Source organism: Daphnia pulex, chromosome 2 (genome assembly GCF_021134715.1).
Source record: "Daphnia pulex isolate KAP4 chromosome 2, ASM2113471v1".
In the NCBI taxonomy this organism is placed as follows: domain Eukaryota; kingdom Metazoa; phylum Arthropoda; class Branchiopoda; order Diplostraca; family Daphniidae; genus Daphnia; species Daphnia pulex.
In genome coordinates this window covers 8,853,297-8,879,066 of record NC_060018.1, presented here as the reverse complement: position 1 = coordinate 8,879,066, position 25,770 = coordinate 8,853,297, and the positions used below count along the sequence as shown (strand labels likewise).

Genomic DNA, 25,770 nt, shown 5'->3' with positions numbered 1-25,770 from the left:
ATTGTAATTTTCATTAATTTTCGTGGTTCAGCCGCATAGTAGCGTGCGTGAAAATCAAAATACGTTCGCAGTTGAATACACATGCGTATGTTCATATTACGCTTATTCTCTTGAGATTGAAGTTTTGAAATTTTAAAATGGGAATAGCATCAGTCACTGCTATATCATGCGGTCACATGTTGCATTACACAAAGCTATGTTTGTGGGGAGCTACCATACGGCTCATGCTTACCCTCATTTCACACATGTCAACAGTAGCCTTATGGTCAGCGACCCTTGCTGCCATGCCAAATGTCCGGGGTTCAAAACTCGGTTGGACTAATTCGATTTTTAATAAATTAAATTTAAAAAGCTTCCGGAGTTGATGGAAGTGGAAAATCGGAGTAACAAAGTACCGAGGATCGAATCACGACCAAGTAAAAAAATAAATTTTTAAAAAATTTAAATTTTTAAATTTTAAAAAGACAATAGCACCTGTCACTGCTATATCGTGCGGTCACATGTTCAATTGCATAAGTCAATGTCTTAGGTAATGGACGGCAAGCTATCATATGGCTCATGCTTTCCGTTTCGATATGTCACTGGTAGTCTATTGGTCACCAACCCGGATTGATGTTTCAAAGGATCGAGGTTCGTATCCCGGTCAAGTCGGTTAGGAAAACTAAGTTCAATTTTTGAAAAATTTAACTTGAAAAGCTTCCGGAGTTGGTAGATTGGAAGATAGATTGGTGAAGATAGGTATCTTCCACTTCCATTAACTCCGGTATCATGGTAACTCATGGTAACTCATCTGCATGGTATATCATGCATCATGGTAACTCTTCACGACCGCGAAAATATCGTGATGACTGTGGAGAGGACAATGGAAGAAAGTAGAAATGACGAAGAGCTTTTTAAGTTAAATTTCTCAAAAATAGAATTTGATTTCATTTTGTGTGATTGTTTCGACCGGGATTCGAACCTCGGTCCTTTAGCATGGCAACTCGGATTGCTGTCCATTAGACTACTGTTGAGATGTATGGTCGAAGGGAATGCATGAACCGTATGGTAGCTAGCCATCGATAAGCTAAGACATTGGCTAATGAAATGCAACATGTGACCGCATGATATAGAAGTGACTGATGCAGTTGTCTTTATAAAATTTCAAAATTCAATTATTATGAAATATCTATTTCGACTTGTCGTTCCTCAAGAGAATGATATAGCAGTGACTGATGCTATTCCCATTTTAAAATTTCAAAACTTCAATTTTTTTGAAAATCACTTTTCGACTTGGCCGAGATTCGAACCTCGGCCCTTCGACATATCAGCCCGGGAAACATGGGCTAGTATAGTATGGCCCAGGCCGCCCAGGTATACCCCCCTTCACTGACCCCTCTCCCATGGGTACGCGCCACCCCCTCCCCCGCTCGACCCCCTTTCTGGCCGGCGTGGGCTGCGCGTCAGCCCCGTAAAACTCGAAACTTTGAACGCGTTTTACGGGCACTTCCGTTCATTTGCACACCCTAAACCATGTATGAAAAATGATCAGCGTAAAAAGATCTACACCCCTGTATTAATCGTTTTTCGATAGCAGAAAACTTGTCTTGCTAGGGAAGAGCCAAAAAAAATGTTATGCCCTTAGTTTCCGGAAGAATGTAATAGGCAGAAATCGAGAAAGAGATGAAAAGCATATTTCCGCATGTTTCTATCCAAACATTAAATACAAATTCAATTCCAAAAAACCTAATATGATATGGCGCGGCGTAAGGGTAAGGCGTGACTTTGGTGCGGCGGAGGCTTCGCCCCGCCACCCCACGTCACACCGGATCTTGTTAAAATTAAATGTAAGTAACTACCTATCAGCACTTCTTTTACTGGAGATTGATAGCGTTCGGTGATAACATACAGTGACTTCTATTCTATCCTACAATATTACTCCAACAGGATGATAATTCTGAAAAGAAAAATAAGACAAGCTAGAGATGGTCCAACAATCAACGGCGGTACTATATGCTTTTTCTTCGATCCTGGGTCATTCTGGTCATATTCAATAGAGACGATGCTGTCTCCTACAGGAGTATTAGAACTAAAATTTTGATAATTAAAAAAATATGACATTTAGTTGGTTATTCAGCTGCATGTATTAAAATTTTTCTTGTTAACCTTCGACTTTCTTCCATCAGAACTGTGGGTAATCTAGTCGAAGAAGCTTCACTGTTCGATAGACTGGCTAAAGACGGTCCAACAATGAACGATGGCACGCTTTTTCTTCAAATTTGCGGCGTTTTCGTCATATTCTATAGAGACGCTGCTGTCCCAAAAGAGTTCCAGAACTAAAAGTGTTATTAATTACAATCAGTAAATTATCCAGCATGATGCCTTATCATTTGTCTTGTTAACCTGTGACTATCTTCAATCGTAACTGTGGGTCGTCGAAGAAGCATCAATATTCGATAGACAGGCTACAGATGGCCCAACAATCAACGAAAGATATGGCACTCAGACGTTTTTTTTCGTTCTCATATTCAGTAGAGACAATACTGTCTTCTATAGGAGTATCAGAACTAAAAATAAGTGTTAAAAGAGTCCGTGAAACAACTAAATTCATGACTTATTAGTTGTCAAATTACCTTCTAGCTTCTACTGGTTTCAGTGACTAGTAGGTTTTTACAGGTTCTCCCATAAGTTCGTTTAACTGATGACAGCGTTAGCTGCGAAACGCCAGCTGGGACTGGGAGATCCTGTTGAAATCGATTAACGATAATTAGACAAATTATTATTGAAAAAAAATAACTATAGAAATAATACCCAATCGACTTTCAAATCTCTTAAACGCTGAGACCTTTTTTTCAGAACTAGGTAGTGAGTTCTTAATTGGAGTAGCTACTTCAATTTGAAGCGGTACAACCCGCGGGCGGTGGCCTACATATTTATGGAAGCGAGTGTACTACTACTTTGACTATCAATTTTATTTTATCATACGGGCTTCAAGTCGATTGTCACGTTACGTTTATATCCCTGTCAGCTGTCACATGTCTCTGTATCATCGTCTGCTGTAACAGCTATTGAAATTCTGTCAAAAAGTAACAAGAACTCCGTTTGATCAAACGCCTTAATGGATATCAGCCAAATTTTCAGAAAAGATGTAAAATATCCTCAGCTACGTAGTAGAGTTATTGAAATGTAATAAAAATGTTGATTACAATCAATAATTGCAAAAAACTAGTGCATCCATCTTTGTAGTGTTACGATAACTGCAAAAAGCCATCTGTTTAGTGTTACGAGAACTGAGGGTGCCCATGTAAAAACCATACCAATGTAAACCATACTGCAAACGAAACTTTGACCAGTAACCCTTCGGGTAATTGCCACGATACGCCTATACTTCCTCTCTGATCTCTCATATCGTGGCAATAACACGAATTTTGTCTATTGTCACGACATGCGTTTTCGTACTAAGTTCCACAGAAGATGTTTAGGAAAACTACTAAATAGGGTAAAACTACATGTGCATAATTCCCGCATCATTTTTCTTGTCAATTATCCCGTGAAACTCAACCTTTGTTGTAATCTCCAAATAAAAAATTATCCTCTCGACGGAGAATCGAACGCCATGCTATCGCATGGTGGCATTCATCGCTGCCCATTCGGCTATCACTGCTGGACAATTTCTTTAAAAAGCTTGACATAAATAACCTAACCTAACCTAACCTAACTTAACCTAACCTAACCTAACCTAACCTAACATGCGTGAATGTCTAATTTAAAAAAAAATTATGTCGTGGCAATAGACAAATTTCATGTTATTGCCACGATATGAGAGTTCAGAGAGGAAGTATAGGCGTATCGTGGCGTGTCGTGGCAATAGACAATTTTATGAGTCATAGTTTCGACCGTATTGCCACGACATCATGTCGTGGCAATAGATTTGGTAACCCTTTTTCGGGTAACACGACATTAAATAAGAACTTTGGGTGTTTGGTTGATAGATGGTATATGAGTCAAGTCGACTTTATTCCCCTTCTCCGAAAATTAAAATAAAACTTAAATCTTTTTTCATTCTAAGTTTCGTTACAAATGCTTTACGTAGTTGGAATCGCCTTTGAAAGCTCTATTTAACGGTCTATTTTTACTGAATGTTTCTGTAAAAAAGCCCACCTGACAGCCTTTAACACGGCGAGATTGGACTGAGTCCTTAATAATTAATATAAAGTAGTCCAAGGTAGTGGTGAGTGCCCGGGTGTGGGAGCAGGAAATTTATATGAGGTAAAAAAATTTAAAATATGATCAGCTAGTAAACATTTATTTTTTTTTACGCGTTCATGCACACCGTGTTTTCTCATACTCTTGCAAATATTCTGAGACACTTGGTAGTGCCACTAAACGCTTATTATTACCGTCAATATTTAAAATACCGTCTAGAAGTAATGAGCTTAAGTTTAGAGGAGATAACTCAGAGACAAGGAAAAAGGTGATAAAAGTTGTGTCTAGCGGAGTTAAGCAAACTGCAATCGTTTCGAGAATTGAACGTTTTATTGTTTGGTGTTTTGTGAATATAAAGAAAATGTCTTCGATAATAGTTGAGAGGGAACCAAGAATATAGCATTTTGAAAGCTTCACCCAACAAAATATAGTTCGACCAAAAATGTCTCACTGATCAGGACAGGGTGTTGTACGAAGATAGCCTTTGCCAGACGGTAAGGTTTGTTGTTCCACCCCTGCGGGAAAGAGTTCAGCTAAATCCTCGTCTTTAACCGTGGGCAATACCATACAATATGTCCCATGCTGTTCACATTTTTCGGAAGATAAACAATGGTTAATTTTCCAAACATAGTCATAAAACATACCATATCATAAAACAATTTTTAATCGTACTTTCCAGTCAGCCGGAGTAGCAACTTTATACTTGGCCGTAAGCTGCACAGAATCAATCACGCGTAAAATTTCGCTGTAATAAAAAATCAACATGACCTTATTAATAAATGAATACATAATTTCAAATATTTTAACAGTAGCTTTAGTCTTTACTCAAAGTTGCGGCCAGTTGTAGCAGGATAGAGCAAGGATAGTTTCAGTCTTTTGTCAGGTCCAAGAAGGAATACAGCACGACAAGTCAAAGGCATTCCAGTGGCATCTTTTTCATCTGGATCAATCATTCCAAATTGTATAGCTAACTCTCTTTTTTCATCAGCAATTATTGGGAAAGTAAATTTGTCCACTTTGGAATGTGCTCTAATATCTTCTATCCATTTCAAGTGAGATTCAACACCATCACATGAAAGAGCAATCAGCTTAACATTTCTTTCTTCAAATTGGTCTTGAAGCTGGGCAAATCTACCAAGCTCTGTAGTACAGACAGGTGTAAAATCAGCAGGATGGGAAAAAAGAAGGCCCCAGCTGTTGAAAAATTAAAATTATTGCAAATTTAAATACTCAATGTATAATATGCTCTAATTTTACGAATCTCCAAGCCACTCATGAAATTGGACTTGTCCTTGAGTAGTTTCAGCTTCAAAGTCAGGGAATACGTCTCCCAAATTTACCATTTTAAATAAATAGCTGTATTTAAAAAAGACTTTAGATTTACTCACATTTTGAAACAGATGTCATTATGACACAATATTTGGGATTTAATTAATTTTTCTTTACCTAATTGTTAGCCGTAAATTAAAGTTCGATACAGCGATAAGGATAAGTGATCGAAATAGTGTAGACGTGTGAAAAGGAAATGAATGAAAAGGAAAATTTAGGAACACTAAACAGGCTGTGTTGCGTTGTGATCGTTGTGACAGAGACTACGAATGTAAAGACTGAAGTCGGTCCCATAAGCCTGAGAGGAACAGCTTGGGCGATGCCTGAGCTTGTCGCTAGGGCGCAGGTCAATAGAGCTGGAGAATGTTTTTAGGTATTTTCCCCGTTTCCCTACTGATTACGTTCTTCACACACACGGGATTTGCGAATGTTCTATTAGGTGGAATTTTTTGAAAATTGCTCCATTATTATCCATTGCCCTTCACGATGACCCGTGAATTATTTCATAATATTTGAAGAATTTGAGGGTTAGTTTTTCCAAGACCGGTTTTTGAAATGGACGGTGGGCGGGCTGTCCTGCCCGAGCTCTGGTGAAAAGCCGGCGACCCTCAACTAACCCTCAAATTCTTCAAAAATTATGAAATAATTCACGGGTCATCGTGAAGGGCAATGGATAATAATAATAGAACATTCGCAAATCCCGTGTGTGTGAAGCACGTAATCAGTAGGGAAACGGGGCCTATTCTCCAGCTCTATTGACCTGCGCCCTAGCGGCAAGCTCAGGCATCGCCCAAGCTGTTCCTCTCAGGCTTATGGGACCGACTTCAGTCTTTACATTCGTAGTTTCTGATAATACGGATAATATATGGAGAGACGTTGTCGACTCGTTGGATCGTCGCTGTATTTTCTGTTTTCTGTTATTTTTTTATTAACCTAACCCAGCAGCAAATGACCTTCAGAGACGTTGCCACAATGCTTTCATTAGGCATTCATTTATAATTAGTTCACTGACGGCATGCTGACGCAGTGACATTAAATCTAAGAACGACGCACGTATAAACCTTTAAAATAATAACAAAGACAACCATGAACCATCGTATTAATGGATCGCGTCACCGATCAAATTTAACAGACCACGAAATCACTAGATTAGTAGATTCGTTCGTAGCTTATTAATGTTCTATGCGTGCAGTTACTTCATTGCACAAAACCTGCTTTTAACAATCCAAAACAAATGGTAGATAATAAATTTATATTTTTTGCTTATTAACTGTAACCACTAAGTGCTGTAGTAGAAGAGAAACACAAAAACAAGACATTCTGCATTAACTTATCAAGATCAGTAAATGGGGAAGCTGAAATTTATATTAAAAATATCGGTGCTACGTGTTTTACGTTCGATTTTGTGACTATGTCAGTGATAAACTTCAAGCCAAATTGCAAACCTATAGGCAAAACTATAAGGCCGATGAGGTAAACAAAGTATGAATAAGGTGGAGTGGAACCAATTGGGCAGATCCAAATTCCATGTCTGTATCCATCCCTCCAATGATGAGTCCAAGTAGCAGTAACAATAATTACAGACATTTTGAGAAGACAGATGGAATGAATTCTGATGGAAAGTAAGGCCAATAGTAGAGCAACAACTGTAAACAGACTTGTGCAATGTAAAACTGGTCTGTGAGGCAGAGATGTAGCTTCCTGTAGAAAATGGGATTTACTCAGATTAAAAAACTTAAACTGGAATTTGTATGAATATTTACTTCAAGACTGGTAGTTCCAACAGCCAAAAAATGATCAATATCAATTGCAGAAGCCATTGATCCACATATAATAATGGCAACAAAATTAATTCTTTTATTGAATGACACATTGTCTACATAATTCCACGAAAGTGATGCTATAAGGAAATGAGTGGCACTATCAGTTATGCATTTAAGTAGTAACGATATGTAGGGGTACATGTACTGGGTGATAGTATCCCCAGCTATAGCTGTAACTGGTATTACAAAAAGGTTAATCCTTTTATAATGCTTCATTTTCTTCATTTTACTCTTCATTTTTCCCGACACAAAATTTAACGGAATTCTTATGGAAAACTGGTTGCCATATCAATTAAGTTTAAACAAAAATTACGTCTCACTTTAAGGCATAATATATACAGATAGCAAAGCAAATTGGGCACTTCTGTTTACGATTTCCCGATTTAATTTTTCTTTATTAATAATGGTTAGAGACGGTATATTATATTTGTTTTGCTGGTTTGTTTTGAAAAGACGGGAAGTTGCCATATTGCCCCTAAAGGCTAAATTATACTATCTTTATTTTATTCGTAAAATAATTTTGATACATGTCAATTTAAACTTCTTTAAAAATTGTAATTATTTTAATTAAATTTTTGGAAGTTAGATATTAACGATTTCTGACTTTATATCTTTTTATTTGTTTCTGACTTCATTGCGCGATTGCATCTATTTTGAAATTATGCAACGTTTTAACAATAGGCTTCTCCAAAAAACTGCACTGAAAGTTTTCCGAGAAAACAAACCTGGATGCGAATTTAAAGATTTTAAAACAACGTTCCAAGACAGAAACAAAAATGGTTAGTTAATTTGAAACAAAAACGCTTCCTGCTGTTGGAATTGATAAGTTAATGTATTTTTCCTATACCACATTTTTAGTCTCACACGATCTTACTAGTCCAGCCCGGACCCAAGCCGGAGACGAGAACGTATTCTGATTATGAATCAGTAAACGAATGTATGGAAGGTGTTTGTAAAATCTACGAAGAGCATTTAAAAAGACTGAATCCAAACACTCCTAGCATCACATATGATATCAGCCAATTGTTTGACTTCATTGATCAGTTGACCGATCTCTCCTGCCTAGTGTAAGGGCTCATTTTATATTATTGAAAAGACACCTTTTGAATTAATGATTAACCCTTAAAAAAATATAATTTTCAATTATTTATTTCATTTCATTGATTTAAATTCTTAAAGGGAACTAATTCCATGTTTATTTTTATTTCAGGTACCAGAAGATCAGCAATACTTATGCTCCATACAATAAGGACTGGATTAAAGAAAAAATCTACATTTTGTTGAGACGTCAAGCAGCTAAAGCTCCTTAATGGGAAATTTCATTCATCTTTCCGTTTATACTTCTGTTTTTCTCTTAACCCCGAAATTGTGACGTTCAATAAAATGTTTCTGACAAAGAGGCAGAACAATCTTAAAACTGTAAATGTGTTGGAAATTGCAATGATTAATTTTATTTCTCCAACTTGTTTTGAAACAGGTTAAACCTCTTTTATCACATTTTATAATATTAAGCTAAGGCCTAAGGCACGGATATGCGTCATTCGGACGTCATTTTCGTCATTCAGTCTAAGGGTCTAAATAAATGAATGTCGCAAATCCTACCAAGTACAAGTAAATAAATATGTTAATTGTTTTTTTTATTTGTATGATGATGTTTTGTTGAACTTTATTACTTAGGCAGAGATCATTTAAAGGGGATGTCCATGAAATAATTCTCTAGAAACAGTGAAACTTACATGGAAGACCATCTAGAAAGCTTAAAGAGAGTAATGAAACATCTGTTGTGTCGGCTGCAATGGTGTGTGCTGTACATGTGTGCATCGTGCATCCAGCTTATTTATAGGTATAAAATTGAGCAAGTTTAATTTACTTCCTATAAGAAGCAACCAATTCAACATGGAACGATTTCTCGTAATGAAGTCGCTGAAATTATTTAGTCGTGCAATATCGACAGTTTCAAAACCAGAGACAATCACAATGCCAAGAAAATGGCACAAAAAAATGGTAAAAGATTTAAACGAAAGACAAGAACAGGATAAATTGAATAAATCTTACAAAGGAAATCTCAAGGTTGGTTCACAAATTTAAAAATGTTATGAATTTGTTCACTTTGATTTAATTTATTTATTCTTAGGTATGTATAGTTTCTTGCAAAGATGCCAATTTAAACCATTATTCAGGACAATCTTATGGGTATTATAAATTGTTGATTGAATGTAAATAAAATAGTATGTTTATTCTTAGTTATCTCCATGTTGCAGGAAATTTGATAAAGTTCCTTTGACATCAAGAAGTTGGGGTCATCGTAAAACAAATGGAGATCACTTTGTCATCAACAGTCAAGGGCCAAATCCTTCTATACTTAGAGATGAAGAAAGTGATTTCAGCAAACTTCTTATCAGTGAATTACTTACTGAAAACTTGACAAAGATGGGTTGCACTAAACCTACTGTTGTACAGAAGTTAGCAATTAAATCAGGTTATAAATTATGATATATTAAGTTTTATATGTGATAATAACTTTTTTTCGTTCAGTTTACAGAGGTGAAAACACATTGATAGCTGCCGAAACAGGCAGTGGAAAAACCCTTAGCTATCTAGCTCCAGTCATCCAAAAGATTTTGGACTACAAAATGTCAAAAAATGTTGTTGAAGGATCTTCAGCAAAGCCACTTAACGCCCCTTTGGGTCTTGTAATAACCCCAGGTCGAGAATTGTGTGAGCAAATCAGTAAGGTTTGTCAGTCTTTAATCGAAAATCTACCTATCAAAGCACAGTGCGTCACTGGAGGACGACTCAAAAGAGACATGTTGAACGCCGAATTCGCAGAGGTTGACATATTATTTTCCACCATTGGCGCCATCAGCAAGTTGACAACCAACCACATTGTCCGTCTGGATCAGCTGAAGCATTTGGTGCTTGATGAAGCCGACACTCTACTAGACGATTCTTTTAATGAGAAAGTTTCCCACTTTCTCCGCAAATGTCCACTGCAAATTACTCGTCCGACTGAGGGAGTGTACCAAGGTGTACAGGTGATGATGGCCAGCGCAACAATTCCTCGCAGCGCCGAAGAAATTTTGTCCCAGGTCATTCCTTTCAGCAGTTTCAACAAAGTTACCACCCAACAACTCCACCGTCTCTTGCCTCATGTTCCACAAAAATTCGTTCGGATCTCTCATTTAGATAAGCCGGCTCGTCTCTTGGAACTAGTTAAGAAGGATGTTTCGCGGAATCTTCCCGTTATCGTTTTTAGTAACAGATCGGACCGTTGCGACTGGGTGTCAATGTTTTTGAATGAAAACGGAGTTTCATGTGTCAATCTCAACGGTAACATGGCGCAACATTTCCGGGTTGGCCGATTCGAAGAATTTCTGACTGGCAAACAAATGGTGCTCAGCTGTACAGACGTTGTGTCCCGCGGATTAGACACTACAAATGCCCACCATGTAGTCAATTACGACGTTCCAAATAATATCAGCGACTATATCCACCGATGCGGCCGCGTTGGACGCGTGGGCCGCCCTTCCACTGGAATAGTGACCACTTTCGTTTGCCATCCAACTGAAGCTGAACTCGTACAGAAAATCGAATATGCAGCGCGAAAAACCCACGAAGACGAACTACCAAACGTCAACGCAAACATTAAGCGTCTCATTAATAGCCAAGTGTTGAAAAAACACGATAAATCTTTGCTTGTCTGATTTTTAGATTGAATTAAGCGTTTATCCGATGAATACATTGTGATGTTTTTCAACAGATATCTTGTTTGTTTCTCTTTTTTTTCGTTTGCTCTGGTATTATTCCGTTTTTTTTAAAATTATTATTATTATTAATATTATTCGTTTGCTCTGGTTTTATTTCAACAAAATTCGTTTTCTATGTGAAAAGGTCTTCGTTAGATGTCTCTTCTCATTTCATTGGACAAGGTCCGAAGTCTTCTGCTCGCTGCTCAGTCACGACCGTCACACACGTGTGCATCAGTCTTCGTTTAGACGTTAACCTAGGGCGTACCAAAATACTTTAGAATTTTTAAGTTCGTGGTTGGTATCTATTTAGTTTGAGAGATACTTTTTTTAAATGCATTTAAAACATTTATTGGATAATTTAGATGGCGAAACGAATGATTGTTGATTGCGACGCCGGAATGGATGATGCGAGTGCTTTGTTTTTAGCGACCAAAGCTCATAAAGTTGGAGTCGTCGAGCTTGTTGCCATAACAACGACGCACGGGAACACCACCCTGTATATACGTTTAAAAGCTATTTTTATTCTTTTTCGTTCGTACGCAAATATTCTTGAACTATTTTCGTTCATCACAGTAATAATGTTGTAAAAAATGTATCGAGGACTTTAGCAGCTGCAAACCTGAATCAAGTGAGAATTTATATATTTTAACAACTTAAGTGTATATGTTTACATGTGTTAGGTGATATTTTCAACGTGGTCAGATTCCGATTTATAAGGGTGCGCACACGTCCCTTGTTGAACCCATTGACCTGGACGATCCATATCACGGGAACGATGGATTCGGTGACAGCAATCACGACGAGGAACCTGATCTGCGGAACGTCCAGCAAGAACACGCTGTAAATGCTCTCGTTCGTATGGTTAGGGAGAATCCAAGTAAACAAAATAGGTTATTGTGCTCATACTGCACTGGACAGTTTCAACCAAATTTCAACAATTTTATTTTTTTTTTTTTTTTTCTTTTTACAGATGAAATTTCACTCGTCGCTTTGGGTCCACTTACTAATTTAGCGTTAGCTATGCGTCTCGATGATCAATTTGCTTCCAACTTGAAGGAATTATACATAATGGGGGGCAATGTTGAGGGTAAGGTTGTGCGGAGATGCGTACCCGAGTTACAAGAATAATTCTGAAATCAATTCGAATGAACAGGAATCGGCAATATCACCGTGTCTGCTGAATTTAATTTCCATTGCGATCCAGAGGCCGCATACGTCGTTTTACAGAACACCAAATGCCCGACTTACATTGCTTCCTGGGAACTCTGCTTACACAGGGCAAAGCTGGATTGGGTATGGGAAATCGTTCTTCAATTTTGTTGATCAATTATAATTTGTATTTACAATTTTTTAGGATTGGCGGATGAATGTTTACGGAAAAGTAGATAGTCCTCAGTGTCGGCTGATGAATAAGATCGAAGCGCAATCTATCGCCCAGAAATACTTCGACACTTATATGTAAATCAATGATAAGCAAGCCTTCTTAATCGAATTCGGTATTAGCTTTTTGTTGTTTGTTTGTTTATTTTAGTGTTTGCGATCAGCTGGCCGTGGCTGCCGTCATCGACCCCCGTTATGTGACACAAAAATCGCTCCATTACGCCACGGTTGAACTGAGTGGGAACTTCACTCGCGGGCAAATGGTCGTCGATTATGGGAAAAAGATTGTCGGAAAGACACCCAACGTGTACTTGATAGATCGCGTGGATATCGAACTCTTCAAGAAAATGATGCTTTGGTCCCTGGACGCCCCCAGTGTCGATTACACGCCACCACCAGCAACTGAGTGAACGATGTGCCACTGTCTTTTAACATCATTTCAAATTTATTCTGTATACTGTTACAATATATGAGTATCAGACCGAATAGCCTATCGAAACTATCTTGCAATCGTAAGATGCAAGATAGTAGATCGTTGTGCACTTACGATTACACTATTCTTGTCCTTCGAGAGAAGATGGTAGTTGAATGCAGTATAGCCGTCATATTGACTGTCGTGAGCCACAGACATCTGAATCACACCAAGCAACGAATTGGGTAATTGAAATTAAATCTGTATGGTTGTGCGCAACAGGTGGCGATTGTGTACAACGAGAGCTCTTTTGTTATATTGAAGTTCCGTTCGCTTTCAGATTAATGGGTTCCGCTCTTTCTTGATGAAGAAGTAGGTTACCGGTAGTCAATGCTGACATTGTGGCCTTGATTATTCTAAATAGGAATTTGCCATACTTAGTCTTCAACACTGGAACCGGTCGGTGCAAACAAAATCTTAAATGAAATATGGCCTGCCTATGAACAAGCAAAATTTTGTAAACAGCTAGGTGAAGGACAGCAGGGCTTGTCCTTTGTTACTAAAGTTCCTGATTGACTAATGGAATGCACTTGACAGGAAATCCAGGAGAAAACACACACACACACACACAAAATGAGCTGACTCTTGGAGAGAAAAAAAAAGAGTCTAAGCTATATGTTCATATAGCTTCCTATAGCTATGGTGAAGTAAAGGACCAAACAAATCAGCTTTTCTCAAGATTATTGTAATCCATTTTAGAAGGATTTTTAGCTTTCGGTGGACATAACATAGTGTATAGCGCGTTTCACTAGTAGCTAGTAGTAGCAGTGGGAAAGTAAAACCTTTTTGGTATACACGCACTGGCCGCCATCACTACATAGCTACATTTATATGATAAGATCTCTATGGTAACTGGTTGCCAGTTGCCTGGATTGCTGGCTTATTGGGGGAACTATACTATAGGCTCCATTGTTGATTACATTTCCCAAGACATTTTCAGGATTCTATTTTTTTTCTTCTGATATGTGCGGGTTGTCTGCAGATGGTGTAAGCTCTTTAGAAGCTGACTGGGCAATTTGTGGCAAGTGAAATTCTACACCTATAAAGGTGGCTGGCGTTTGAACCAAGAGACACTTTTTGCTGTTCCACAAGAGTTGTTTGTTGGTCGCTTCCGTAGTAATTACATATATTGAGTCATGTCGCAACCAACCGTTGCAATTATGAATAACGGGGAAGAAAAAACAGACAACCATGCACGTCCGCAGAGTCGGCAACGATATCCAAAGTAAATATTGCATTGCGCCCGTTGATCCTTTTTGGCACGGATCATCAACCTACACTCCTACAGCTGCTGTGGTTCACTGTGCCACGATTGACTCGACAGTTTCCGAAGTGATTTTTCAATATTAATCCGCGGTTGTGTGTGTTATCCGATGTTCTTCCTTTTCCCCCCAAAACTGTTCCGCACCCAGCGACACGAAACAGTGGGGGCAGACAGATAATAAATGTTTTATGCCGGTCATAAGTCATTTCGTGAAATATAGATATTTATTTCTTCTCTGCTGTGTATAGACGCTAGATGCCTCCAACAGCAATACTATAGATGAAGGAGGGGGAAAAAAGGAGCTTAAAGCTAAAAGGAATGTCGTCGTTTTGTTTCCCGTGGATTGACAGTCGTGTCGCCTTGGAACGCGGAACGTGATGAATGTCGTTTTTTTTCTTATTCTTTCCCGTGTGTCGTCTACAGCTATAGGTTTTTTTTTTCTTTCTTTTTCTTTTTTGGCTTTTGCCTATTTTCTTATTAAGCCGTTTTCTTCTTTTCATTTTGTCCTTTTTCTGCCTCTGTCTTGGTTGCTGTTCCTTCCGTCCAAGCATCGCGATTCGCTGTTCTGGAGCGAATAATAACGCGTCGGCTGTTGCGGACGTCAAGCAATAAATCGTTCGTGACAACAGCGGAAAACTCCCGCAACCATTAATATTTATCGGCGCGTCTCTTTTCTCTCCCCCCCCCCTCCTCCCCTCCACCCTCAGAAAAAGAAAAGGGTGGTGGCGAGATGGTGCGGTGGGAGGTATATAGAGGCTAAAATGGATAAATAGGGAGGAAGAACTAGATGGATGTAGTTGTGATTCCGGCTCCAACAAGAAAAAGAAGAAGAAAGAAAAAGAGGGGAAGAAAAAAAAAAAATAATTCCGCGGTCGGTGGCGCGCGCGTTCATTCTTCCGGAACGCCGGAACGAAATGGCTGAAAGCTCTGAAAAGCTGAAAACCAGCGTCAGCCGTTGGTGGTTGGCTGCTGGCTGGCTCAAATCCTTCACTTATTTTACAGCACATCCTTGATGGAACGACAGGCAACATCAGCATTCAGCAATCTCAGCGCGGTCCTCAAAGAGTTAGGCCCGGTTCTCGTTGTCAATAGATACAAGGCGTAATGATCTGATGACGAGCTCAAAAGAACATCGTCATTCATCAATGTCCCAACCGAAAACATTCATCCTTCCAACGTGATGCCCTCCCACCACCATCACCACCATCACCTCCTACATACTCTTATTTTATATTATTTTTTTTTTTTACTTTGTACGTGTATTTATCGATTAGGTGCACTCCATGTGTGCGGTCGTTTCAATAATCCTTTATTCCTCTCTTGCCAAGCAGATTGGCAGCCAAAATTTGTTATATAAATTTTACTATTAATGCCCGCGCGATAAATACCAATGAATCTGAATTTTAAATTCCGTTTTTATCAAGTCGCCTTTCGACGGTATACTGTGTGACTCGAGCGCAAGTATCATTACAAGTCGAAGACGTTATGAGGGTGCAAATGACCTTTCATTAACCCTTTTTCACATTCATCCAACATATTGGATGGCCCTTCTCACGGACCCATCCTGCATGGAGAGGCCTGCTCACGAGCGAACCTCTAGGGCTCTTTGATGAATGTGAACTCATTACAGGCCCTTTTGCTTTGATAAACGGATCGAGTGAGGGAATTAAACAAAACAAAACAAAAAGAAAAAGAAAAATGAAATTTCCGGGTAACAGATTGTTGAATCAGAAAACTTCTCCGTCAGCCCAGAAGGTCTCGAAAGGTAATACGCCAGGAAGGCAACACGACACAAGAAAAAGACGAAGAAGACGGACGACAAAGGAGATGAAGAAGAAAAGGTGCAGCAAGACAAATGAGAGGCCATTAAGAAAGCCCGAAAGAGCTCGCAGGGATGGCCGTGAATTATTCCAAAGTCGCTTTCCTCATTTATATCTATGAAGTGTTTTTGAAGAAAGAAGAAGAAGAAGAAAAAGAAGGAAAAACAAAACAGAATGGCCGTGTTGTTGAGGAATGCGACCCTAAACTTATTTTCAACTCGGCTGCTGGTTGCATCAAATAAGGGAAATCCGTACGATTCGAATAGAAATAGCCACCGATTTCAATTCTTTTTTCCGTTTGGTCTTTATATTTCGCTCAAAATGGTAATGGAACGAGACCCGAGTAAACAAGGTAAACATTCCCATTGCAGGATATGTTCACTATAGACTTGTGTACACAATCCGTGCCATAGAAATGTTTCGACTATATATTCAGCCCATTCTATTTGGCATCTTTCTTCTATCAAAAATACGCCAGATTTATTCCTTTTTTTCTCTTGTTTTGTTTTTGTTTGGTTTTTTGTCTATTGTGAATGACTCGTACTGCGATTAGCTATAATGCAATCCACGTCGTTTGTTATTACCTATTAACATTATCAAACCTGATTTTTAGTTTTGAAAGAAAGGGAATTGCTTATCCTTATATTGCGAAGAAAAGTAAATGTAATGGCTATCAAGTGAAGTTGCGGGTAAAAGTACGAACGATCACAAACCGCAAAGGGCGGACGAACGTGGAAGTATAAGAAATCGTAAATCACGTACACTACACCGAGTCACCTCTCTCTCTCTCTCTCTGTATGAAAGATGATACTCTTTTCTCCATGACGACCATCTCCAGCAGCAGCACTGTGATAGAGGAGGTGGAAAGCAAGTACTTGGGAAATCATTCATCAAGAAGAGACGCCATTACTCCATCCATTAACGGTAAAAAAATTTCAAAAATATCATAGAAATAGTATACGTATAGAAGTATATATATTCGCTTGGTGTTTATTTTATTAGTTTTTTTTTTTCGCTGGCGTGATAAATCATCCCGTATAGCTAGTTGCTGTGCGTATACACTTTTGGGGGAAAATTACACAGTTTGTGATGGGGGCTGCAGCTGGAGTGGTTAAGAGGGATCAAGGGAATAAAGCCAGACACACACACACATATATATAGAAAGTGGGCGTAGGAGAAAACAACAAATGAAATTCGTAAAAAAGAAAAAAAACAGGGAAAAGCGACGATCGCAATGCCCTCCCACACACCAGCCCCCGGAAAAAGTTCAAAGATGAAAAAGAATCCTTAGCAGTGGTGGGCCATCATCTTCTTCGGTTGCCATCCGATCGATTGGGCGAAATCAATGGATCAACAGTAGCAGAATAAAAAGAGGAGGCGTATATATATATATTCCGGTGTAGTAGAAATGAAGAAGCCTTACTGTTGGGAAAAGCAGCAGCCCGCCCTTTTAATGACGTCGAAGTCCTTGCAGTGCATTTTTTTTTTCGGGGGGGTGGGGGGGGGGCGGCTGATTGAGGTCCCGACTTTAGTGACTCGGCGTTCACCGCTGAGGCGACACACCATCAGTAAGACTTTGAACCGATCGATGGCACGCGAAACCCCGCGCCCTAAACGGCCCAAAAGTTCATGCCGACCAATCCCCAAGGTACGGATTTGTAACCGACATTTTCTTTTTTCTTTTTTTTTTTTTTTAGTTCGCCCAACCCACCCCTCACACCCAACGACCTATTTTAGTCTGCGTAATAATAATAATAACAGAGAGATCATCTTCTTCGGCCATCATTTAATAGCCGTAGTGCTGTACACGTCTTGATGGACGGGCGCAAAGTCAAAAGTTCTTGGGCTGGCCCGTCACCACCACCACCACCACGGCGACCCCTCTCTTGCCCTCTCTTCTCTTTCTTGTTGTTTGTTATTATTCCGTCCGCAACTCTCCCCCCAAAAGTTTAAGGGCTTTTCTTCTTTCTTCTTCTTTATGTAACTCTATGAATAATTCAAATGATTTGGACTCCCAAAAGACGCGCGGAGGCCAATAGCTGCTGTTGTAGCAGCAGCTAAAGAAAAAGAGTGTCGTCGCTGGTTGCCTGACTGATGGCCCCATCGCCCTTGAACTTTTCCTCTTGTCACAGGCCAAAAAGGACGAAGGGAATCTACACAACAACATTGGACACCCCCCTCCAATAGACACACACACGGGCGGGACAAATGGAATACATGCAGTCCCCAACGAGGAAAGATCGAACCAGATAAACGACTCAGAGCTCCTGGGTTCTCTTACTGCTGGCCCAGCTCCTCTCTATAGCATCTTGTCTACACCTCCTCGACTAACAAATTCTGGCCGTTTTTGATCTGCTAGTCTTACGCGCCACTTTCTACAACGGGGAAAAGTTGGAATTTTTCGCCAGTTTTTTTTTTTTTTTTCCCCTCAAACGGTTGACGTGCAATCACCGGGGACCGGCGTGATAATGGTGAGGGTTGTGTGTACAGCGGACGGATAATAGACGGACAAAATCCACAAGAGAGAGCCAATAAATATCGCTAAGAGTATATATACGATCCAAGCAGAGACCGATCCATCACAACCAAAGTATACTATACAATTTCTATTATGTATGAATGCGTTAAACACATAGGGACGGGACACGGAGAGTTAGACGAAGAATTTTTAATGAATAGGTTCGGTGTTGCTGTGTATATACCGGTTCGGGCATGTTGTTGAATTTAATTTTTAAAAAAAGAAAGAGAATCAAAAGGGAATAATCATTCAAGAAAAAATAAAAGTAAAATTGGTATTTTCTGTAGAAATAAAAGAAATGAGGGAAACGACGACGTAACTGTATAGCGCGGTAGGCGTAACCGATCCTCGGGTCTCTTTTCTTTTCTTCTCTCTTTGGCGTTTTGTTTGAGCAACGCCGAATGAATAGCCCGAGAGCTTCTTTGCTGCTTCGCCGGCCGTTCGTGTGTCGTGTGTGAAGAAGAAAAAAATATATTTTTCCCCCCCATCATACTGATAGGTTCTTTTCGTTTCGTTTTTTTTTTTTTTCTTCTTTCTCTAGAAAAGTTCGTGACGGAGCGGGATTTTCTGTTTATTCATAAGAAACTTTTCTCTTCTTTGACATAACAGGGGAGAATCTCAGCCTCCACCAAAGTGGGAGAGAGAGTGCCCAAGTCATCATCGACACTGCCGTACACTATCACCACCACTACAACTATATAACCGCACCACTTTGGCTTTGCTATTTAAGAAAATAATGCCGGGCTTTATTTCTTCTTCTTCTTCTTCTCCCTCGTCCGCTTTTCCTTGTGTTATTATATATATCAAAGTTTGGCCAGGAGCCGGATGGTGTTGACAGGTCAGACAATTTCCTTAGCCAAAAAGGAGAGCAAAAAAAAAAGAAAATAAATAAAAAAAAAAATAAAAAAGAGAAGGAAAGCCAACAGCCAATAGATGTGTGTATGTACACATTGAGTTGTAATGTCTATAAGAAAAAGGCCGAAAAAAACGCCGTCGGTGATAGATCAGTAATGAGCCTGTTTATAAAGGCGTCGCCAACAGAGTAGAGCGCCCATACATCGCAACGACAGCTGGTGATGAGATATGGATAGAACGCGTGAACTGACGTCAGCCCTTCATCACGCACTCAGGATTAAAGAAAAGAGAAGCTAATGGCCAAGAAAGGATAAAGTAATACGTACCTAGTAACTTTATTCGATGAAATCGTAATGTTTTGTCTCAAGAAAAAATAAAATAATAATTTAAGATGGAAGTGAAGGAAATGGTTCTTTGAATATTGATTCCCTCTCTGGGTCGTGCTGAATGTCTTTGGGATGGTGGAAATAAAAGAGGGAAATGCCAGCGGTCAATAGAAGTATATATACTGTACAACATATATGTGCGTGTGCGTGTGTGTGTATACGAGTTGTTTGGCCTTTGTCCAGTCCAGAGTCCAGAAGAATGTGATATGTAGACGGAGGCCGCCGTAAGTGAGAGAAAAGAGGGCCACGATAAAAGCCCCAGATAAAAGGAATGCTCATATCTATCAGAATGTTTCCTCTTGTGTGTTTCTCTCCCTTTACGTTTCTTCTCCTTTCTCATCATTGTTCTTTGCCTTCGTTGGACGATGAAAGAGAAAGAAGACCGGAATTGCGTCCGGAAGATGTAGACATTATATACCCCATAGGCTATATAGCTAGGCTAGCAGCTAGCAGCTAGCTCTCTTCTCTCTCTCTTGTATTACTTGTTCTATATATCGTCGCTGCCTGCTGGTATGTATACGTGTAGACCCCCTCGCGTCTCATGAATTCAAATCTGACCCACACTTGCATATTGTTTCGTGTGTGTCATGCAGGATATGCGAGTCCCTTCCAATGTATCCGGTTTCTCACTCCGTGTCTATCGCTTTAATTTTGTTGTTGTTACCGGCAATTCTTGTCTGTCAAACGTTCAGGTTATATCGGACGTTGTACTGGGAAGGGCTTCGATTCAGCAACAACTCATCTTTCGGATCGCTAGGACAATCCTGGGGCAATCCTTTAGAAAGAGAAGTCACAACCCTAACAAGTAAATACGACGAATTGTTGGATAAGAAATGAGGAAAAAGATATTAGTTACGTTGTTATTTGTTTTTGCTTCAGATGTTGCAGGAACAACAACCAACAGACAGAGAAATGCTCACCAGCTTGGAGATATTATGAAAAACTACGGCACTCTCATCGAAACTCGTCTTTTTTTTCTCTCTCTTCTTCTTCTTCTTCTTCTTCTTTCAGAGCTCGCAGATATATCAGTTTTTGTCTCGAGGGCAATATGTAGCAACAGCCGTTCTTCTCTCTCTCGCTCTCTCTCTCTCTCTCTCTAGTCTTTTGCTATTGCTCGCAATCCGCGGCTAATATTGTTTATTTTATCCGCCCCACTATGAAAAGAGAAAGAGACTGGGGGAAGAAGAAGAAAAAAGAGTAGTAGGAATAATAAATAAAATAAAGCATCAAAGGCAAAAATATACTATGGAGAAAGAAAAGAAAGAAGAAGAAGAAATCTTTATCCTCATATAAACAACGTGCTGCACTTTTTTGCGCTGGATGCAACGAGCGACGAGAGGCTCTCTTATATTTACCGTCTAAAGTACAAGGCGTAATGCGATTGCGCCACCTTTGTGAAAAACTTGTCATACGGGACTCCGGCAAAGTAAAGAAAAGCGCCAGATTCCAATCGATGAATTTCCCTTTTTTATTTCTTCCTCCCTCTCGTCTTTTGTTGTCGGCAGCAGTTCAGTTCGGCGCGTATTTATGCAGACATGGTGCACGGCCCCATTTCAAATCTCTTTTTCAACAACAGTTTTGTTCGCAACAACAACAACAAAGGAAACTATTAGATCGCTTTCTGGGGGGGGGGGGGGATCCCTGCAGCTGATAGGTCCATTACAAAGAGAGTCATATTGATACGTTGACAGCCTCATCATCATCTCCCCCGAAAAAAGAATAGAAAAGAAAAACAACAGAAAAAAAAAAAAAAACACTTTCGATTTTTCAATCGCCGGATCATTCCGCCGATAAACGGTGGAGCTCTACGTATATGAAAGAGATAGCGCGCAGGGACTAATAATAATATTACGCTCTTACATGTATGTATATAAACTGAGCTATAGAGAGAGAGAGAGAGGGAGATAAAGTTCAAGTGGCTCATATTGTGGGAAAAGCAAAGTTTCATTGGGCCTATCGATTTCCCACATCGAGCTCTTAAACATCAGAGAATCGGTGACGCATATCTCTATATACTGCTATACACTCTTATACCGTACTCTCTTGAACGAAACGATATTGCCGGGGCGCGTCTGTATTTGATGGATATTTTGAGTTGTAGATTCTGTGGTGGGGAAAGAGAAAGAGGTCGTATAGAAGGCAAATGGTCCTGTGTAGCCGGCCGCCCTATAAAAGAGACACAGCGACTCATTAATCTGTAAGTTGATGGATCGATGATTCGCGAGAGGGACGACGGCGAGAGTATATACGAGTATATAGGGCCCGTGCCTATATAGACGTAACACGGATGTATAGGAGATACAACAGCCAAACTCTCGCTGCTGCTGATCGCATTAAGAAAGAAGAGCAAGGGCAGAGCAGCGAGTCGAGCTCCAGTGGGCTGTGTGTGCGGGAGGTACGGGACGTATTTTGGAACTGGCGGACGAGTAGCAGAGAGTGCGCCATTCGCGACTGATGGGCGAAGACGGAAAGGCTTAAGTACTAAATACTATACTACGATCAAGACTACGATAGATATATACAGTACATCAACACAACTTTTCTTTCTCGAGTCTCCTTTGTATGAGACTTGTTCTCCCTATAGTGACTCTATACATAAAAGAATCTCAAACTCAATTGAAAAATGGCTGGTGCAAGGCAGCTCGGTCGATGGCGATCTCAAGATGAATTTTTCACTGTGTGCTTCTCCTGGCTGCTGCTGCTGCTGCTCACTCGGCAATTGTATCTGACACGATCCAGCTCTCAACGCGGATACTCTGCTGACTCGACTCCGTCCCCCTTCTTCCTTTTTTTTGTGTTCTCCTCAATTGTTTTCTGCCCAGCCATCAACTTCAACAGAGTTGTATCCATTCTTCTATATTTTTATTTTTATTTTTTTTTACTTATTTTTTTTTCCCCGGTAATAATTAAAAGAAAAATGAGCCCAAGAGGAAATGTATAAATCACACAGAGAGACGCAGTGTTATAATATATTAAGATTTCCTCATTCATTCCCGGGTGAAGTAGCCCATGTAATATGGATGCTGTTATAAATAGAGGATGCAACCCTTGATGGATGGCCTAATGAAGCAATCTACGAGCTTTCTTAATCAGATCGCGCATCTGATGACTGTGATCTCTCAGATGGACCACCCGTGATAGTCTCCAAAAAAGAATAGCTTTATTTATTTCCTCGGCGTTGTATCTTGTCTTGTGTAGTATGCCTATAATAATACAGGCGAGGGTGATTATATGATTCAAGATGTCTTTCCGGTTATCATCGTTGCCTTGTTTAACAGCTGCTTCCTCCACTAATCACAAGAAAGAATAATAAGAAAAGAGTGTAGTCGAGTGTTAGGGCGTCAAAATGAAAACTAAATGGGTTGTAGCCCACTTTTGCAACCGATTTCTCATTGCCCTCAACAACCGGTAGGACTCCCGCCTTAACCTCTTCATCTTTTAAAATGAAAATGAGTTTTTTTTTCTTCTTCTTCTTCTTCTTCTTCTGGTTAACAAATGAGTTTTCACACCTCAGGGGCATACACATAAGTCCAGCAGCAGCCAGTCCAGGGGAGTTGAGAGAAAATCATAAAAACGTCATATCCAACTAGCCAGCTGACTGCTGACTTTAGAAGACTTCATTAGTTCTTCTACGCTTGATAATGGGCCAAAGGGTTCTTTTTATTTTTTGGGGGTTGCAAAGTAAAAAAAAGTAAAAAAAAAAAACTGGAAAATAAAAGAAGATAAGGAATAATGAAGGAAACGTCAAAAGAGCGGAGGGAGGGTTGACCATCGGAGCGTACAGTAATTTACTGCTGTACAGGAACTATCTTGTCGACGACGTGTCTTTGCGCATTTCAGGTAACACAATGCCCTGCTGGGGTTGTTATTCATTCTTCTTACTTTTGGTTTCTTGTATTGTTGCTTTGTTCTTATCTACGTGTGTGTGTGATATGCCCGGAGGGACGTGGAAGTATAACAACAGATCGAGTTTAAACTCCGAAAAGGTGAGAGTCAATTAATGTGAAAACACGCCACACTGCCACACCGGTGGAGGGAAAAAGAAATAACGAAATATGTTACTTGAACTGTGGGAGAAAAGGAAATATCACCATTATGTCGTGACCATCATTTTCGTGTTTCCCTTTATTTCTATCCCCCCCCCCCCCCACTACCTACTGACAAAAGCTCTCGCCATTGCGGTTCATTCGTTTTGAAGGTTTTCTCACATGACGTCAATCAGAGAAAACCCCGGAATGCGCCGCTCGTTTGTTCACCTATTGAAAGACACGACCGTATACGTATACTATACAGCTAGCTCCAGAGAAAATAAAGTATAGAGGCATAAAAAGGCGCTCATCATCTTTAATTAACGATCTGCGGATACAGAACCACCCAACTGAACTTGTTATCTCTTTTGGGGTTCTGATCGACCTCTTCCGGTTTCCTCGAGCTCAACTTTAGAATAATAATATCGGCTGGCCGTCCAGGTGATGTCTTGATTTCCTGGGCAAAGCCGCTCATTATATCTGCATTCCCCCTTGTGTACTGTCCATCACACAACACACATGTGCAATGTCGGTCAGGTATAAAGACCTTTTCATACGTCACAAAAGCGGACAGGTGTTGGCGGCTGACGTCATTTTCAATGAGACCGGCTCTTTTCTTCCGGATCATTAAAGTATCATCACCGTCCGGCCCGGTCTTTCTCTCTGTGTGCTGCGCTGCCGCCTATAATAGCCCCCCTTAGAGACAGTTCTTCTTTCTCCCTTCATCTTTTGTCGAAAATTTATCATCTTGTAGATATTTTTCTTTTCCCCCGTCCCTGTGCGCTGTACTACTACATGCATGAAATGTGTCCAGGTGGTTCCGCCACATTGGTCATCGTGACTCGATACATAGTTGCTGCACTGCCTCTGCGGCCCTCCCAGTCAAAAGAAGATATCCGAAATGGAGGGGGGGGGGGGGGGGGGATGGGAAGAAGAAGATGAAAGAAGAAGCAAAAGATAACTCCCTTTCCCGCGCTCGGGAATCTTTTTTAAAAAGTCAAAGAGGCTCCGAAAAAAATAAAATAAAAAAGAATTTTCAAATTTTTCACTGCAAAGAAGAGGGGATCGAACCGAGTCGCCAAAGTCTATTCATTTGATTTGTGACGTGCAGCATTACTGTATCTATTTTTAATGACGGCCGGTTCGGTTGTCGTTGGCGCTGCTGGACGCGTGAGCTGCAGTGTGAGCTGCTGTGAGCGCCATCTGAATGACAAATCGTGTCTCGAGTGTGTGTCTTCGCCTTTTGTTGGTCCCATTGAGGAATCAAAGAAGAGACTGGCGGCCGGGAGTTATATTGCATCATCATCCACTCGATTTCCATTTCGTGTACTACGTCTATTGTGAAGTCGATGTAAATTTAGAAGAAGATCCGCACCAACGCCATCACCATTTATTTACACAAGTCCGACATACACAAGTCCTCCATTCTCTACTCTTTACTCTTGTCCAGCGGTCGTGACAGGTGTATCGGGATACAGAATCGTAGCGTGACACTTTTTTTTATATTTGGGAAAAAATTTCTCTTTCTCTCGAATTTCGAGTGTTTATTTCATATCTAGCTATATTGAAAAGATCAAGAAAGAAAGAAAAAAGTGTACGTCGCAAACGGAAAAATCTCTCCCGTGGCCCCATGGTCGACGGAGCATCGGGCGGGATTACGTGTCGTCGTCGTCGACCGAAGAATGAAAAATAAAGAGAAACATAAATCCGTGGACTTGTCGAGTGTTGTATATTTTGTATTTATTATTTTCCTCTTTTTCTTCTCCTTCTCCTTCTGCTTGGCCTTTACTGTTGTCACGGTGTTACATTCATCAAGATATGAGAAAAAAGAGGAGGACAAATAAAAAAGACGACGAAGAACCAAGAACGACGAAGAAGAAAGTTATTTTGTCAAAAGTTGTTTGAAGAGGAGGGAAATAGAGTTGGCGGTGGTTAAGGTTTCTTCGAGTAGGTACGCATAC

At 40.0% G+C, this 25,770-nt stretch overlaps 5 protein-coding genes and 1 long non-coding RNA gene across 8 annotated transcripts; 3 read left to right on the top strand and 3 right to left on the bottom strand.

The window, feature by feature from the left end:
* Positions 1–1,536: 1,536 nt before the first annotated feature.
* LOC124188950 lies at positions 1,537–3,020 on the bottom strand. The gene is made up of 5 exons (XR_006872547.1): positions 2,791–3,020; positions 2,613–2,723; positions 2,383–2,546; positions 2,146–2,315; positions 1,537–2,068 (listed from the first exon to the last, which is right to left on the bottom strand). It is a non-coding gene; the product is annotated as an uncharacterized LOC124188950 (long non-coding RNA).
* A 1,476-nt stretch (positions 3,021–4,496) lies between these two features.
* LOC124188945 (peroxiredoxin-6-like) lies at positions 4,497–5,818 on the bottom strand. Of its 2 annotated transcripts, none has more exons than XM_046581884.1 (5): positions 5,632–5,818; positions 5,443–5,541; positions 5,011–5,379; positions 4,858–4,930; positions 4,497–4,767 (listed from the first exon to the last, which is right to left on the bottom strand). In XM_046581884.1, the coding sequence occupies exons 2-5, from the start codon at positions 5,526–5,528 to the stop codon at positions 4,633–4,635; spliced, it is 663 nt and encodes a 220-aa protein (XP_046437840.1). In that variant the 5' UTR covers positions 5,529–5,541; positions 5,632–5,818; the 3' UTR covers positions 4,497–4,632. The 2 variants fall into 2 exon arrangements, with proteins under 2 accessions (XP_046437840.1, XP_046437841.1); XM_046581885.1 differs by having other exon boundaries at positions 5,443–5,557; positions 5,632–5,792.
* Positions 5,819–6,752: 934 nt separating this feature from the next.
* Positions 6,753–7,803, bottom strand: LOC124188946 (transmembrane protein 267-like). The gene is made up of 2 exons (XM_046581886.1): positions 7,278–7,803; positions 6,753–7,215 (listed from the first exon to the last, which is right to left on the bottom strand). The coding sequence occupies exons 1-2, from the start codon at positions 7,572–7,574 to the stop codon at positions 6,877–6,879; spliced, it is 636 nt and encodes a 211-aa protein (XP_046437842.1). The 5' UTR covers positions 7,575–7,803; the 3' UTR covers positions 6,753–6,876.
* Positions 7,804–8,012: 209 nt separating this feature from the next.
* Positions 8,013–8,761, top strand: LOC124188948 (enhancer of rudimentary homolog). The gene is made up of 3 exons (XM_046581887.1): positions 8,013–8,116; positions 8,196–8,404; positions 8,548–8,761. Exons 1-3 carry the CDS (start codon positions 8,114–8,116, stop codon positions 8,645–8,647), a joined length of 312 nt encoding a protein of 103 aa, XP_046437843.1. The 5' UTR covers positions 8,013–8,113; the 3' UTR covers positions 8,648–8,761.
* Positions 8,762–8,860: 99 nt separating this feature from the next.
* Positions 8,861–11,098, top strand: LOC124188943 (probable ATP-dependent RNA helicase DDX28). The gene is made up of 5 exons (XM_046581881.1): positions 8,861–8,948; positions 9,015–9,407; positions 9,472–9,530; positions 9,599–9,816; positions 9,873–11,098. The coding sequence occupies exons 2-5, from the start codon at positions 9,234–9,236 to the stop codon at positions 11,039–11,041; spliced, it is 1,620 nt and encodes a 539-aa protein (XP_046437837.1). The 5' UTR covers positions 8,861–8,948; positions 9,015–9,233; the 3' UTR covers positions 11,042–11,098.
* A 159-nt stretch (positions 11,099–11,257) lies between these two features.
* Positions 11,258–12,952, top strand: LOC124188944 (inosine-uridine preferring nucleoside hydrolase-like). Of its 2 annotated transcripts, none has more exons than XM_046581882.1 (8): positions 11,258–11,380; positions 11,449–11,582; positions 11,660–11,714; positions 11,789–11,963; positions 12,057–12,173; positions 12,240–12,379; positions 12,441–12,544; positions 12,618–12,952. In XM_046581882.1, exons 2-8 carry the CDS (start codon positions 11,449–11,451, stop codon positions 12,874–12,876), a joined length of 984 nt encoding a protein of 327 aa, XP_046437838.1. In that variant the 5' UTR covers positions 11,258–11,380; the 3' UTR covers positions 12,877–12,952. The 2 variants fall into 2 exon arrangements, with proteins under 2 accessions (XP_046437838.1, XP_046437839.1); XM_046581883.1 differs by having other exon boundaries at positions 11,289–11,373.
* The last annotated feature ends 12,818 nt before the right edge of the window (positions 12,953–25,770 follow it).

Bases quoted from the DNA above. Each gene is read 5' to 3' on its own strand.
- LOC124188946 (XM_046581886.1), bottom strand. From the start codon at position 7,574: ATGAAGAGTAAAATGAAGAAAATGAAGCATTATAAAAGGATTAACCTT. The intron at 7,216-7,277 runs GTAAATATTCAT...CATTTTCTACAG, and splicing joins TTGGAACTACCAGTCTTGAA to GAAGCTACATCTCTGCCTCA.
- LOC124188948 (XM_046581887.1), top strand. The intron at 8,405-8,547 runs GTAAGGGCTCAT...TTTTTATTTCAG, and splicing joins ACCGATCTCTCCTGCCTAGT to GTACCAGAAGATCAGCAATA.
- LOC124188944 (XM_046581882.1), top strand. From the start codon at position 11,449: ATGGCGAAACGAATGATTGTTGATTGCGACGCCGGAATGGATGATGCG. The intron at 12,380-12,440 runs GTATGGGAAATC...ACAATTTTTTAG, and splicing joins ACAGGGCAAAGCTGGATTGG to GATTGGCGGATGAATGTTTA. The intron at 12,545-12,617 runs GTAAATCAATGA...TGTTTATTTTAG, and splicing joins AAATACTTCGACACTTATAT to TGTTTGCGATCAGCTGGCCG.
- LOC124188943 (XM_046581881.1), top strand. From the start codon at position 9,234: ATGGAACGATTTCTCGTAATGAAGTCGCTGAAATTATTTAGTCGTGCA. The intron at 9,531-9,598 runs GTATTATAAATT...TCCATGTTGCAG, and splicing joins TATTCAGGACAATCTTATGG to GAAATTTGATAAAGTTCCTT. The intron at 9,817-9,872 runs GTTATAAATTAT...TTTTTCGTTCAG, and splicing joins GAAGTTAGCAATTAAATCAG to TTTACAGAGGTGAAAACACA.
- LOC124188945 (XM_046581884.1), bottom strand. From the start codon at position 5,528: ATGGTAAATTTGGGAGACGTATTCCCTGACTTTGAAGCTGAAACTACT. The intron at 4,931-5,010 runs GTAAAGACTAAA...TTTTTATTACAG, and splicing joins ACAACTGGCCGCAACTTTGA to CGAAATTTTACGCGTGATTG. The intron at 4,768-4,857 runs GTACGATTAAAA...AAATGTGAACAG, and splicing joins CTACTCCGGCTGACTGGAAA to CATGGGACATATTGTATGGT.